The sequence below is a fragment of the Chelonia mydas genome, chromosome 6, assembly GCF_015237465.2.
Source record: "Chelonia mydas isolate rCheMyd1 chromosome 6, rCheMyd1.pri.v2, whole genome shotgun sequence".
Classification (NCBI taxonomy): Eukaryota; Metazoa; Chordata; order Testudines; family Cheloniidae; genus Chelonia; species Chelonia mydas.
Genome location: NC_051246.2, coordinates 20,886,447 through 20,902,359, shown reverse-complemented (window position 1 = coordinate 20,902,359; position 15,913 = coordinate 20,886,447). Strand labels below are relative to the sequence as shown.

Below are 15,913 nucleotides of genomic sequence, written 5' to 3'. Positions count from 1 at the left end.
GCTCATTGGGTTGCTAGGCAACCAAGCCTAGAGGCGGTTTTGTTCATGACATCTGCTCTGCCCTGCTGGGACTGCAGCCTCCCCTCCACACCTTGCACCCGCAGGTGTCACCAGCCCAGTGGCAGTGCAGGGAGCCCTCTGCAGCTCCGTTGGCATGGCCCCGCTCGCTCACTCCCATGACAGCAGGGCTGCAGAGGGCTCTCTGCGGTGCTGCAGGGCTGGTGACAGCCGATCCCTGCAGGCCCAAGGTCTCTGCTCTAGTCCACATTATCCGAATCCTTATCTTGTCCCCTAACATGAGATGCGTGCTGCAGAGGGTATGTGTCCTCCAGCATGAGGTATGTGAGACAAAAGCTGTGAGAAACACGTAGCCAGGATGATGGGCACATTTAGGTGAAAGTTCAAGATGTTCCTGGGAATGAATCTCAGAGGAGTCTATACTATGACCTTAGCTTTGTAAAGTCTGGTAAGGTGGATCAGTCACTAGAGTCTGAGACTCATTTGCTATCTGAGTTACAGTCATGCTCAGTAGGAAAATGATCTTCCACATAAGAAAATTAAGCTCAAGTTAAAACGAATGCTTCAAAGGAGCTTATGACACAGGAGCTGTTTAATGGGTGTTCAGAAGTGTCAATCCCCATATGAACCAGAGGATAATGGCTGCAGAGACACTTTGTTTGGTTCCTGATAGGCTGGAATGGCTGACAAATGCCCCTGGATGGAGTTAGTCTTTAGTGTAGACTCAGATGAAGGAGTCAGTCAAGCTGTTTTTCTGTGGCGCAAATACAGGGGTCCCATGGACATGTCTGCATCCCACCAGAAACCCTTTTCACTGGACATTATTGGTACTTCTCAGAGTTGGCTGATATGATTCCAGGAATCATAGAATCATAGAATATCAGGGTTGGAAGGGACCTCAGGAGGTCATCTAGTCCAACCCCCTGCTCAAAGCAGGACCAATCCCCAATCAAATCATCCCAGCCAAGGCTTTGTCAAGCCTGACCTTAAAAACTTCCAAGGAAGGAGATTCTACCACCTCCCTAGGTAACGCATTCCAGTGTTTCACCACCCTCTTAGTGAAAAAGTTTTTCCTAATATCCAACCTAAACTTCCCCCACGGCAACTTGAGACCATTACTCCTTGTCCTGTCCTCTTCTACCACTGAGAATAGTCTAGAACCATCCTCTCTGGAACCACCTCTCAGGTAGTTGAAAGCAGCTATCAAATCCCCCCTCATTCTTCTCTTCCGCAGACTAAACAATCCCAGTTCCCTCAGCCTCTCCTCATAAGTCATGTGTTCCAGACCCCTAATCATTTTTGTTGCCCTTCGCTGGACTCTCTCCAATTTGACATGAGCTCTTGTCTATCGCCCTGTACTCTGTCAGGAGCCAAGCTGTCAGGGAGAGGGCTCCAGCGTAGGATGGAGCAAGGTGTCTTCATTTTACATGATGATCCAAGACTAGACTCTCAGCCTGATGGGATCATCTTTGATCATCTGCACCACAGCTGAGAGCCGTACCTGTCCTGGCCAGTATGAGGCTCTGAGGATTATAGAACCCTTGTCTCTTCTGAGATGTGCCAGTGCCTTTGTTATAAGGTGCTGGAATCAAGGTATGCAGGAGCATCCTTCTCCAGGGATAGAGAAGACATCCCTTGCTAGCACTCTTCTCGGGACTATAGATTCTATGATTCCATAACAGACCACTGTCATCCAGACTGACCTCGTCTAGAACACAGGCCATAGAACTTCCCCTAGAGCATATCTTTTAGAAAAACATCCAATCTTGATTTTAAAATTGCCAGTGAATGGAGAATCCACCATGACCCTTCCTAAATTGTTCCAATGGTTAATTACTCTCACTTAACATGTATGCCTCATATCCAGTCTGAATTTGTCTAGCTTCAGTGTCCAGCAATTGGATCCTATTGTACCTTTCTCTGCTAGAGTGAAGAGCCCATTATAAAATATTTGTACCCCATGTAGGTACTTATAGACTGTGATCAAGTCACCCTTTAAACTTCTCTTTGTTAAACTAAAATGATTGAGCTCCTTGAATCTATCACTATAAGACAGGTTTTCTAATCCTTTAATCATTCTCATGGATCTTCTCTGAACCCACTCCAATTTATCAACATCTTTCTTCAGTTGTGGACACCTGAACTGGACACAATATCACACAAGACCCTCATACAGAGGTAAAATAACCTCCATACTCCTGCTTGAGATTCCTTTCGTTATGCATCCAAGGATCACATTAGCTCTTTTGACCACAGCGTTGCACTGGGAGATCATATTCAGCTGATTATCAACCACAATCCCCGAATCTTTTTCAGAGTCATTGCTTCCAAGAACAAAGTCTCCCATTCTATAAGTATGACCTACATTCTTTGTTCCTAGATGTTTACATTTACATTTGGCCTTATTAAAACGTATATTTGTTTGCTTGCATCCAGCTTACCAGGCGATCCACTGTGTATCAATGACCGGTCCTCTTCATTATTTACCACTCCTCCAATTTTTGTGCCATCTGCAAACTTTATCAGAAATGATTTTTTGTTTTATTACAGGTCATTGATAAAAATGTTAAATAGCATAAGGTCAAGAACTGCTTCCTATGAGACCCCACTAGAAGTACACCTCAATGATGACTCCCCATTTACAGTTACGTTTTAAGACCTATCAGTTAGCTAGTTTTTAATCCATTTTAATGTGTGCCGTGTTAATTTTGTATCATTCTAATCAAAATGTCTTGCAGTAGCAAGTGAAATGCCTTGCAGAAGTCTACGTATATTACATCAGTACTGTTCCTTTATCCATCAAATCTGTAATCTCATCATAAAGAGATATCAAATTAGTTTGACAGGACATATTTTTCATAGAACCATACTGATTGGCACTAACTGTATTTCCCTTCTATAATTCTTTATTAATCAAGTCCCAGATCAGCCACTCCATTAACTTGCCTGGGATCAATGTCAGGCTGACAAGCCTATAATTATCTGGTTCATCCCATTTACCCTTTTAAATATTGGCACAATACTAGCTTTCTTCCAGCCTTCTGGAACTTCCCCGCTGTTCCAAGGCTTACTGAAAACCAACTTTAATGGCCCAGTGAGCTCCTCAGTCAGCTCTTTAAAATCTCGGTGAGCATGGGGGCATGGCTCAAACAACAAACAAGATAGTGGTTTAATGTATCTGTCCGCAATAAACTGGGGAGAAATTAAAACAATTTAAGAAGATAAAAAGAACTAAGACAAACTGAATCCACAGATCTGTGCCCTAAATATGAATAACCCCTCTTGGAGCCAGTTTTAAAAAGAAGGCTGAAGGAAGCTGGATAGCTCCCAATGCCAGAGAGCTGACTCTGAGGGAGAATATCCAACAACAGAATCCAGAGCCCTCAGCCTGCAGAATATATTAATAATGACTATGCAAATGTGGAGATGTTGAACTGGACCCTCATTATCCTGTAAAGAGACAGAGGGTGAGTGCAATGAGATTTAAAAAAATAATAATTAAAATTGCACTATTGTGTCTGGGGGAGGAAGTGTGTCATCAGTGGCCATTTTGGAAAGGTCAGACAAACAAAGGGGAAGTGTGGTGGCAGCCATCTTGAGAGAGGTGTAACAAGCAGGAAGGAAAGACAAGAAGATGTAGACGTCTGGGAAAGGAAAGATCTCCTGTGTACAAACATCTGACTCCCCCAAAACAAAGACATGGCCACAAAAAGTAGTAATGGCCCTTCAGCAAACAAACTATGGAGGCAGGTGGAGAAGCACCAGTCACTAAGGCTGATCTGAAGGACCTGCTGTTAGAAATCAAAGGAATGAATAAGGAAATGAGGGAAGAGTAATGCAGGCTTACATTACAGAGATAAAAATAAAATGAATGATAAACTAACAGATGTGGAAATAGGATTAAATGAACAATCCAACAGAATTACTAATCTAGATTGAAGAATCCAAATAACTGAAAAAGAACAAGAAATAGAATTGAAGCTGCAGGACATGAAAATTAGAGAATGCAGGAATAACATAAAGATTAAAGGTTTTCCGGAGGAGACTCAAGGGAGAAATCTGCTGGATACATTGGTCAATATTTTTCATACCATTAATACTGGATAATAAAGATGCATTCATACTGAGAGGGCTCACAGATCTCTTTTCCCCAGGCCCCAAGCAGGCTCCAGACCAGATATGGGGTTGTCCATCTACACTGCTATTAAGACAAGGATAAAATACTGAGGGTGATGAGGGAGAGAGCTGAATCACTGATGATTCTTAATCAGCCCATACAAATGTTCCCAGATCTGGCAATGACAACCCTTAGAAAGTGAAGAGAATTTACTAGGTGACCACAATTCTTAGAGAGAACAATATAAGATACAAGAGGGGTTTCCCATTTAGATTGGCCTTTAGATGGAAGAGCAGATATCTGTCTCAGGTCCAAAAGAGAGGAAACCAGTACTTATGGATATGGGTACAGGCAAATCAGCTCAAGAACAATCTGAAGGGGATGAAGGGGATGAAGGGCATCGGTCCTCCAGGTCGCCAAGAATCAGTGAGATCAAAGAGACCAAAATAGCTCAAAAAGATGCATCATTAAGACAACTGGACAGACATGAGAGCAAAGGAAAAAGTCCAGATCCCAAAGAACACAATCAGTATTTCAAGACATTACAATAAATAATGGATATTTTATCCATGTGGTTATAGTGACAAAGGGTTAGAGTTAAATGGAAGCTGCATGCAGGATAGTTTACTCTGTGTGGATACAGTATCCTTAATGGTTATAAGATTATAGTTTTTTTAACGTTGTGATTTATATTTTTATTGTATAAACAAAAATTAATAACAAAATAGCAGGAGACCTAGATCTGCCTTTTTGAAGTAAGTTTGACTTTAAAGTAATCACAAACATTCCAAAATTTATATTAATTGGAAATGGATCATCTATGGTGGAATATTTTAAGAATAAATTAACTCAAAGATAGCATTATAATCTCAGAATGCTCAATATTACAAAGGTGTTTGATAAGATTATATAAGGCTTGGTTCTTGAAACATTAAAAAAAGAAAGAAAAGAAAACCTCCCTTCAGCAGGGAGCTAACATGCCCCCGAGGACGTAAGGAAAGTCTGGATTCTCACTGATAAAGTATCATGGGTAGCCGTGTTAGTCTGGATCTATAAAAGCAGCAAAGAGTCCTGTGGCACCTTATAGACTAACAGACATATTGGAGCCTAAGCTTTTGTGGGTGAATACCCACTTCGTCGGATACATGCATCCGACAAAGTGGGTATTCACCCACAAAAGCTTGTGGTCCAATATGTCTGTTAGTCTATAAGGTAGCACAGGACTCTTTGCTGTTTTCACTGATAAAGGGGACCAGATGACAATGGGAGAGTGCATAGGGAGGGGAATGAGAGGGAAACAGAGGATAAGAGAACAGAAACATGTTAAATACTGTTATATGTTTCAACAGAAAAATTATACTAAAAACTTGGGGCTCAGAATTGAAAATATAGTAAATAAGATGCAGAGTCAAGGTACAATAATACAGGTGTTAAAAAAAGGGAAAGGAAAAGGAAAAGTGAATCTTAAAATTACTACGTGTAGGATGTGAACTCTGTCTAAAATATCTTACTTAAAGAACAGGCACAAATGTAATGGGGACATGGCATCTGGCTGGGGTAATATACTGGGTGAGAACAGGCTTGGGAGTTATAGGTGAGTTTATTGTGCAATGATTGTTAATGTTAAGGGGGATGAACAATCCAACAAAAAGGAGAAGCGTATTCTGCTCACTGAAAAAAAGATTTTCCTAGTGTAATTTAGTTACAGGAAACACACTTGAAGAAAAATGACGATAAATAATAAACTACCTTGTCTCCCCAGGGCAATCTAATAGAAGAAGGATGGCAATATTCTTTGCTAAATGCTTCCATTTTATTTTTTCAGCACAACTCATAGATACAGAAGGCAGATATATTTTAATTCAGGGGCCCTTGAAAGATAAACTTCTCACATTAGCCAATGTACCTGCTCCCAGTCAAGGGCAAGCTTCCTTTGTTAATAGTTTTTTAGGGGTTTATGAAGTTTTAGGGACGGGGATATTATTCTAGGGGGGATTTTAACAGGGTGCTTAATCCCACTTTGGATCGATCAAATATACCCAGAGGGCATTTGAGAAAAGAAAGTGCAAATTTGTTGCATCACTTAGAAAATGTCTGGCAGGAGATGAGTCTGGATGTTGGGAATGATACATATTCTGCTACTTATGGATCTTATTTCAGTATTTATATGATTTTTATTCTAGGACCTTGGCTAATTTATTAAAAAAAGAGCTTTGTTATATGACCCCCTTAGAATTAAAGAGCTGGAATACAATTTTCAGAAGTGCGTATATATAGTAATAAGAAAGAGATCAATAAAAGTGAGTTCTGGGATGCCAAAAAGGTGGTAATGAGGGAGCGCCTTATAAATAAAGCACCATACCTCAAAAAGACGAGAGAGCATGAAGAAGAGAGTTTGGTTAATAAACTTTCTATTTTGGAAGGTAGACATAAATCGACAGAACATACAAGAGCGTATAAGAAAATAAGTGAGATAAGAGGGAAGATTAGCTTGTTACAAACAGGTACAGCCGAGTAAACACTTTTATATATTCAACAAAAATATTATGAAAAGGACAATAAGGCTGATCGGCTTTTCCCCGGAAAGTTAAAAAAGAAATCAGCCTTCCCCCTGATTAGAAATAAAAAGGGAGATTTAGTAACTGGCATCAAAGAGATCTCTGAATTGTTTGCTAACTTGTCCATACTTAGTATGCTTCATAACAGCCAAACCCTGAACTTATAAATAGATATTGGAGAAGTGTGATGCTACCTCAACTCTCAATGGATTATGGGGCAGCTCGTGATAGGCGAATTGCTGCAGAGGAATTTGAAGTTGTAATTATGACTTTAATATCCAACAAAGCTCCAGGTCCCAGTAGGGTTTCTGGCATCTCTCTGATAATATCAGAAGAACTCTCAGTGTGATCTATAATGTTAATTCTAGCAATTCTTCTGGTGTGCTGCTTTCTTTTGATGCTGAGAAAGCCTTTGACCGGCTGGAGTGGGAGTACCTCAGGCAGATTTTGGTATGGTTTGGTTTTGGAAATCAGTTTTCTACAGGCATTTTGGCCCTGCATTCTCATCCTCAAGTGTCTGCTTTGGTTAATGGTCATCACTCCCCTTCCTTTAATTTGTTTAGGGGTATGAGGCAGGGTTGTTCCTTATCCTCCCTATTGTTTGCTTTGGCAATGGAGCCATTTGCAATAAATGTGAAAAACAGCCCCTAGAAAAGGCATCAAAACATCTCCTAGATTAGAACACAAAATAGCGTGTATGCTGATGTCTTGTTGTATTTGCAGGATCCAGAAGCCTCATTAAAAATGATAGAATAATTGGTTTTGAAATTTGGGCAGGTATCAGTCTTCAAAATAAAGGATGACAAATCTGAAATTTTTAGGAATTGATATTCCTGAAGGGGTCAAAACAAACTGTTGGCAGGTACATACATTTAAAAGGCTAAGGAATCTTTAAAATGTTTAGGAATAAATATTGTGGAGAAACATAAAAATTCTTTTTAAAGGCAAATTATCCTCCACTGTGAAATAAAATAATAAAGTACTTGGAAGAATGGAACTAATATGAAATTTCTTGGGTAGGTAGGGCAGCCTCGGTAAAGATGAATTTCCTCCCAAAGTTATTATTTTTGTTTCTGTGGATCTCTGTTGGTATCCCTGACATGACATTAAAAACATGACAGGATGTGCTATTAAAATTAATATGGAAACATAAAAGACAAAAGTTCTAAAGTTTTGTTTAAGCCTATAAAGTGAATTGGACTAGTTTCCCCCTAATTTGTCGTCTTCTTCTTATTATGCATCACAATGGAAAATATATGATAAATTAGGTTCACAATAGACCATCTGAACATTGGGTAAAACTTGAACAAGACTGGAGCTCAGACGCAGCTATTTATAGTAATTATTGGTTTTAAGAAAAAATTTAGGTCACCAAAAATAAAAGTCACCCATTCATCCAGTCTACCTTAGTCACTTTGGACAATTTTTTTTAAAATTTGTGTTGCGAAAGGCCCTCTTCCTTAGGTATATTCATTAATAATCAGGAAATTATCCCTAGAAAATATCAAAGTGACTATTCATTGTGGGTAGGAGCTGAGATGACTCAATTTGGACAGCTGTTCCGGGGTCCTGATTTAAAATCACACCAAGAGATATGTAATAAGGTAAAAATCCTGTATTTTCAATATTTACAAGTCGAACACTTTATTGTGAAATCTAGTTACAAGACTGCTCTATCTAGACCTTTAACCGCATTTCAGGAGTTGCCCCAGGAGCAAGCTGGAACAAAAGGTTTAATTGCTAAGACATATACAATTTTGATTGAAAAAGATGTTGATGAGAAAACAACCCAGATGAAAATATGGGAGAAGGATTTGGACAAAGAAATTGATCTGGATGAGCGGGTCCCTATATGACAAAGGGGATATACATCTTCAATTTGTGTAGCTCATAAATAATTTTTTTTATAAACTACTGTATTCATGGCATATTGCTTCAGTTAAGATCCATTATATTTTTGCTACTAAGGAGGTGCTCTCTTGGAGGGGTAGCAGGAAAAGGGGAACATACTTGCATATGTGGTTGTTGTGTCCAGGAATTTGATAGTTTTGGGAGGAAATTGTTAAAGATTTTCATCTTATGACAAAATGCCAGCTTCCTGGGAGATGCCCTGACCTGCTTAATTAATGCTCCAGTACAGGATCTATGTTTTAAACTGAAAAACAAATTAATTTCTTTTTTATTGTTAGCAGTAAGACTTTGTATTGCACATTATTGGAAAATTGTAGGACTTCTCCTATGGAATTGTGGTATAGTAAAATATGTGCTGTCCTTGCGCTGGAAATGCTTTCAGACCAAATACGTACACAAGCGAGAGGCCAAAAAGAGGATAGGCATTTAGAAATTTGGTTACCCTTTTTAGCATACTCAGAGGAGGAGAGCTCCCCAACCAGCAAGCCAGAATCTTTAGCCAGATTCTATGAATATTAACTGGATCCTGAATAAGTAATAAATAAGGTACAATGTGGTATTTTATTGTAACTTTGCCTTACTAAAAAGTTTCAGAAATAAAAAATCTGTATGAGCAGAAGGCTAGTAGCTTCTTGTTCAGATGGGTGGCAAAGACCTCTGGTGTCCACCAATGGAGGAAGATGTGGTCTCTTTGTTATAATTTCCTATCATTGCACTACTGCAGGTGCAGTGCCCCTGCAGGTAGCAACAGACACCCGCATTTTTACTTAGAGCATGGTTAGGTGACACCGTGGTTAATAACACTGGCAGGCAGTCTGCACCAAGGGAGCTGAAATGGTGAGAGACTATAAGAACAATTTCATTGTGGGTATATCCACAATGCAACAACAACAACAAAAAACCCGGTGGGACCGAGACTCAGAGCCCAGGTCAGCTGACTCGAGCTGGTGGGGCTCAGGCTGCAGGGTTATAAAATTGCAGTGTAGGAGTCCGGGCTCTGAGACCCCACAAGGCAGGAGGGTCTCAGAGCCCAGCTCCAGCCTGAGCCTGAATGTCTACAGTGCAGTTTTATAGCCCTGCAGCCCAAGCCCTGCCAGCCTGAGTCAGGTGGCCAAGGCCAGCTGCAGCCGCGCCATGGGTTGTTTATTGCACTGTGGACATGCCCTGTAGGTCCAGCCTATGAGACTCGGCTTCCTAGGGAAATTCCAGCCTTTTCTAGTCTATGGTCCAGCCCAGAGAAAATGGGAGAGGGAGAGAGGACGGAAAAGCTGGCAAAATGGAACCCATCCCTGAGTCCTGAATGTTCAACACTAAGTATCCCATAGATGGAGGCTTGTTTGCTGAGCCCTAAGTAGAAATGATGCAACAGAGAGAAGAATGGGCCCCCCCCCCATTCACAGAACTGTAACATACCTTCCAGCAGCGTGTTCATTATTTCCCAGTGAGATTCCTTTCGCTCCCTTTCTTTCCCGTCCTCTGACCCCTCATTGATAATAATTTCTTTATTAGGGGAAACCCAAGTGTTTCTGCTCAGGGGATGGAGTTTGGGAACTTTGCCTTTGAATAACATTCGTGTGTGGCCAGTGAGAGCTACAGGTGCAGGTGGATTGAAACCTACAAATGGTCATATGATCCTCAGCATCCACTAGCACAATGCTGTGGATTTTATTCCCAGAATAAAGCACTCTTTCTAGGAACACACTGGTACCCACTGAGGAACCGGACAGACAGAGGTGCTCATTTTCCTCTCTGTTTATCTGTCTCCTGCAGGCTTACTAACGGCCATCTTACCGACGCTTGTTATAGGGATCTCTCTTCTGCTCTCAGTACCAAACAGACCCTGACTGAGCTGGACCTGTCAATGAACAACCTGGGAGACTCGGGTGTGAGACTACTGTGTGAGGGACTGAACCATCCAGCCTGCAAACTGCAGAGACTGGGGTGAGTATTTGCAGGTTTCTTTCTGTAAAGAACTCAGCAGGCCACGAGGATGGTGTGTGATGTCAGCTCTTGTAGGAGCATGGAGAGGCTGAAATCTGTGTGTCCCTCCAGCATCAGGTGTGTCAGTGGCTCCCAACAGTCTGATGGCTGGTCATTTTTGGAGAATGGAAGTGATAAATAGTTTAGTCTGCAGAAGAGAAGAATGAGGGGGGATTTGATAGCTGCTTTCAACTACCTGAAAGGGGGTTCCAAAGAGGATGGCTCTAGACTGTTCTCAATGGTAGCAGATGACAGAATGAGGAGTAATGGTCTCAAGTTGCAGTGGGGGAGGTTTAGATTGGATATTAGGAAAAACTTTTTCACTAAGAGGGTGGTGAAACACTGGAATGCGTTACCTAGGGAGATGGTGGAATCTCCTTCCTTAGAGGTTTTTAAGGTCAGGCTTGACAAAGCCCTGGCTGGGATGATTTAACTGGGAATTGGTCCTGCTTCGAGCAGGGGGTTGGACTAGATGAGCTCCTGAGGTCCCTTCCAACCCTGAGATTCTATGATTCTATGATTCTATGAAATAAGAACGGTCCCAAACTGGAGCACTAATTCCAAACTCCCCTAAAAGTGATCTTCACTGAAATGGATTTTTGAATAAAAATTGAAGCATAATCTCATCTTCTGAGGGAAAAGCCCATTTTAAACACCACTTCATGATCTTTAAAACTATTTTACATATATTGTGCATCTAAGCATCGAAGGCAGAGGTGTGAAACTCACTCAGGGAAGAGGCCTGATTTGTATGGTTAATTGTAGTCCAGGGTATAAATACAATGTACTCCCTGTAATGCACAATAGACTCCTCCCCTGGTAGCAACAATCAAGGGGACAATTTGGGCTTATGTAGTAACTAATTGTTTTGTTTATTATTTGTTCCGTGCTTTCTTGCCACATTCCTCATCAGTGAGAAAATCTGCTCCCCTTTAAGGTCACTGCATTTCTGCCCTTGGTTTCTCTTCCTTCTCCATCCTTCTTTCTGTTTCTCTTCCTCTTGCTGGTGTTTGGGAGTTTGCTCTGTTCCATGTCTCTGCATTTTCTTCTCTGTAGCAACTTCCAATCCGCAAGCTACTGGGTTTCATGCCCACCCCTTCCTACCTCTTCCAGCCACCAAAATGATCAGTGATTTAAAGCCCATTGATGATGGTTCAGTGTCAATATTAACTAAGTTGATACTCCAGTCAGAATACGAGGCAACAGGAGAGTTCAGACCCCCGAGTTGTTGTTTCAGGCTGTCTGCCGACTCAGGTAAACATTATTGTATCTGTTACACTGGATTCACATTGAGAAGGTGATCTCTGCTGCCATGAGGGCTAGAAACTTACTTTGTTTAAATGGCAGCTTAGATTTTGGAGAATCTGAGAATGTCATATGGGCTGCATAAATATATCATGCACATCAGATCCTCCTGCAGGCTGCATGCTTGGTGCCCGCAGTGTAAGGGGTTCCCAGGTTCCATGGCTGATCTGGGCAGGGTTAAGGAAGTAAAGGGGAAGCTGGTGTGGAGGAAGCTATCTAATGGGGAGGCACTGTCCTTTACCCTTCAAGCTGACTATGTCTTGGGAAGTTATTACCCAGTATGATGAGTTGATTTCCTCTTGCTTTTAGATCTTGTTTTTCACAATAAAGCAAGACTCGATGAAAGGGACTTGAAGTGAGTTGTAGCTGGGACTTAATTTTTCCTCACCAGCTGCTGAGTCTGCCCATTGGCTTACATTGTGCCATAGGGAAAGAGGAAACCCTGTATTTGGAATACTCCCTTGGGAAAGGCCAAACTCAGCCTTTGGTGAGCAACATCTAGGCCTCGGTGGACAAACCTAAGCCTATGTCATGGTTACAAGGCTAGCTACACCCTGTCCCCTTTCAGGTCTTTCTGAGTGCACCCACCTCAGGCCCTGGGCCCCTAGTCCTTGCTTCTCTCTGGGTGGAATCATGCAACTTCCCCACTCTTAGACCAGGCCCAGGGTAGCAGTCCCCTTTGTGTTCACTGTGATGGCCCTGCAAGTCTGACCGGTTCAGCCAGTACCTGTGTATCCACTGCGATTATCCTGCGGGTCTAAGTGGGTTCAACACCTGTGATTCTTCCCTTCGGGAGTCTCTGACTAGTCAAACTCAGTGGCCAGAACAGCCTTCTGAGAACACAAGTATTGTTTATTTAATAAGAAGAAAGCCTTTTAGGGGAAAAAAAGGTTTCAAAACATCAGAGTCTACATGCATAGTTATCTTACCCGGAATCCTATCACTCCCACCCCCGTCTCCACTGGAGATCTAGGCTGGTCTAGCTTCCTCAGACACTCTAGTAGATTCTAGGGTGTGACCCTCTGTTTCCCTTTGCCTTAGCTCCCTAGGTGTGTCTCCTTAAACCCTTCTATGGTCCCCTAGTGTAAAAGTGGAATCTTGTGTCCCAGCAGGAGGGGAAGCCAGTATCACCCAGGCTAATAGTTCTGGCATTGTCCCTTGAGGGTGTGGTGTTAGGTGTTTATCTCAAGCAATCTCCCCCTTCCTGACAGCCCTGCTATTAAGCTGGCAGTATGAAGTTGGTCATGGCAAGTCAGCAGGAGCTAGAGGTGTAGGTATTTTCTTCTGGAGGTGGGCAGATCTACTTGCGGGAAGTGTGCATTGCTTATTTGCACCCTTTTGAAGCATAGTCAGCTTTGCATGCTGTAGGTCATTTTAATCTGTTATGGCCCTCCAGGCAGTTTTAAGAGTGATGGCATCTCGTCAAAGTTTGCGGGATCTATATGAGCCAACCCATATAAATTAGATGTGAATGTATGGCTAAGGCGGCCACTAAAGGTATGGGTGGCTGTATTCAGCTCCGAATCAACAAGATGTGTGGGCTGATTCCTGCCCCACACTGCTGCACAATATTCTGCCGGATCAAACACTAGAGCTGGGACTGAAGTTTGCAGAACATTTGCCTCTTCTCCCCAGGAGGTGAACTTTTTCTTTAAATGAATGTTAGCCTGCAGTCCAGTTTGACTCCTAAATAAGTGACAACTGGCTGGAAAGGGAGTGGATGATCCTCCACACAGAGTGTAAGAGGCAGATTGATCAGGGAGCACATGGCCAGTGCTTCTGAGTTTCCACACTAAGGGCCAGATCCTCAGCTGCTGTCAATCAGCAAAGCTCCACTAACTTCAAAGTAGTTTGTCTGATTTACACCATCTCAGCGTCCTGCCTTGCGCATCACTGGAAATTCTGTCGAGGTTTCTTAAGGGAAGTCATTTGGCATCTATCGGTTTCTTCTTAACATTGTGCACTTGTACATAACATGTACAACACACCAGGGCTCAGTCATTCTATCTACCCTTTCAGTTCTTCCCGAATGCACTGCAGTTTAACTCCTAAGCTTCTGATCCCTATCCAGCCGCATCCCTTCCACATCATTTTGTCATAGTCCAACACACACGAATTTTCCACAAGCACCTTTAGGTTACTGTTTATTACATTGTCTGCTCAGAGCTGTGTTAAAATTTCACTAACAAAATGGCACTACTCCCAGTGCAGCTGCAAAGGTATTAACAATGGACAGTGGCATTTTCCCTAGGAGCAGGGCTAGGCGCTCCAGTGGTTAAGAATGTGGCAGGCAGTCTGCCACTGGTAGAAATGCAATGGTGAAAGATGGTAACAATTTTCATTGTAGGCCCAGCCCGTGAGACTGCCCTCCCTTGGGAAACTGAGGCCTCCTTTAGTGTGTGGTCAAGCCCAGGCAACATGGAGAGTGATGGGGGACTTGAGATAAGGCAAAATTCACCCATCCCTGAATGTTCAATACTGAGTATCCCATAGAGGGCAGCTTGTTTGCGGAGTCCTAAGTAGAAATGATGCCGCAAGAGAGAGAAGAAGTTTGAGGAAAGGAGTTTGAGGCGCAAGTGGTGTTCTCGTCCATCCTCCCCGTGGAAGGAAAAGGCCTGGGTAGGGACCGTCGAATCGTGGAAGTCAACGAATGGCTATGCAGGTGGTGTCGGAGAGAAGGCTTTGGATTCTTTGACCATGGGATGGTGTTCCATGAAGGAGGAGTGCTGGGCAGAGACGGGCTCCATCTTACGAAGAGAGGGAAGAGCATCTTTGCCAGCAGGCTGGCTAACCTAGTGAGGAGGGTTTTAAACTAGGTTCACCGGGGGAAGGAGACCAAAGCCCTGAGGTAAGTGGGAAAGCGGGATACCGGGAGGAAGCACAGGCAGGAATGTCTCTGAGGGGAGGGCTCCTGCCTCATACTGAGAAGGAGGGGCGATCAACAGGTTATCTCAAGTGCTTATATACGAATGCACAAAGCCTTGGAAACAAGCAGGGAGAACTGGAGGTCCTGGTGATGTCAAGGAACTATGACGTGATCGGAATAACAGAGACTTGGTGGGATAACTCACATGACTGGAGTACTGTCATGGATGGTTATAAACTGTTCAGGAAGGACAGGCAGGGCAGAAAAGGTGGGGGAGTAGCACTGTATGTAAGGGAGCAGTATGACTGCTCAGAGCTCCGGTGCGAAACTGCAGAAAAACCTGAGTGTCTATGGATTAAGTTTAGAAGTGTGAGCAACAAGAGTGATGTAGTGGTGGGAGTCTGCTATAGACCACCGGACCAGGGGGATGAGGTGGATGAGGCTTTCTTCCGGCAACTCGCAGAAGCTACTAGATCGCACGCCCTGGTTCTCATGGGTGACTTTAATTTTCCTGATATCTGCTGGGAGAGCAATACAGCGGTGCATAGACAATCCAGGAAGTTTTTGGAAAACGTAGGGGACAATTTCCTAGTGCAAGTGCTAGAGGAGCCAACTAGGGGGGGCGCTTTTCTTGACCTTCTGCTCACAAACCGGGTAGAATTAGTGGGGGAAGCAAAAGTGGATGGGAATCTGGGAGGCAGTGACCATGAGTTGGTTGAGTTCAGGATCCTGACGCAGGGAAGAAAGGTAAGCAGCAGGATACGGACCCTGGACTTCAGGAAAGCAGACTTCGACTCCCTCAGGGAACGGATGGGTAGGATCCCCTGGGGGACTAACATGAAGGGGAAAGGAGACCAGGAGAGCTGGCTGTATTTCAAGGAATCCCTGTTGAGGTTACAGGGACAAACCATCCCGATGAGTCGAAAGAATAGTAAATATGGCAGGCGACCAGCTTGGCTTAACGATGAAATCCTAGCGGATCTTAAACATAAAAAAGAAGCTTACAAGAAGTGGAAGGTTGGACATATGACCAGGGAAGAGTATAAAAATATTGCTCGGGCATGTAGGAATGATATCAGGAGGGCCAAATCGCACCTGGAGCTGCAGCTAGCAAGAGATGTCAAGAGTAACAAGAAGGGTTTCTTCAGGTATGTTGGC

The 15,913-nt window shown here is 42.9% G+C and overlaps 1 protein-coding gene across 1 annotated transcript in view; it reads left to right on the top strand.

The window, feature by feature from the left end:
• Positions 1-15,913, top strand: part of LOC102943481 (NACHT, LRR and PYD domains-containing protein 3) — a 509,145-nt gene that overhangs the window by 12,246 nt on the left and 480,986 nt on the right. Inside the window, exon 6 of the mRNA XM_043549314.1 lies at positions 10,375-10,545. Coding sequence (XP_043405249.1) covers positions 10,375-10,545 — 171 coding nt within the window. The remainder of the gene's footprint in view (positions 1-10,374; positions 10,546-15,913) is intronic.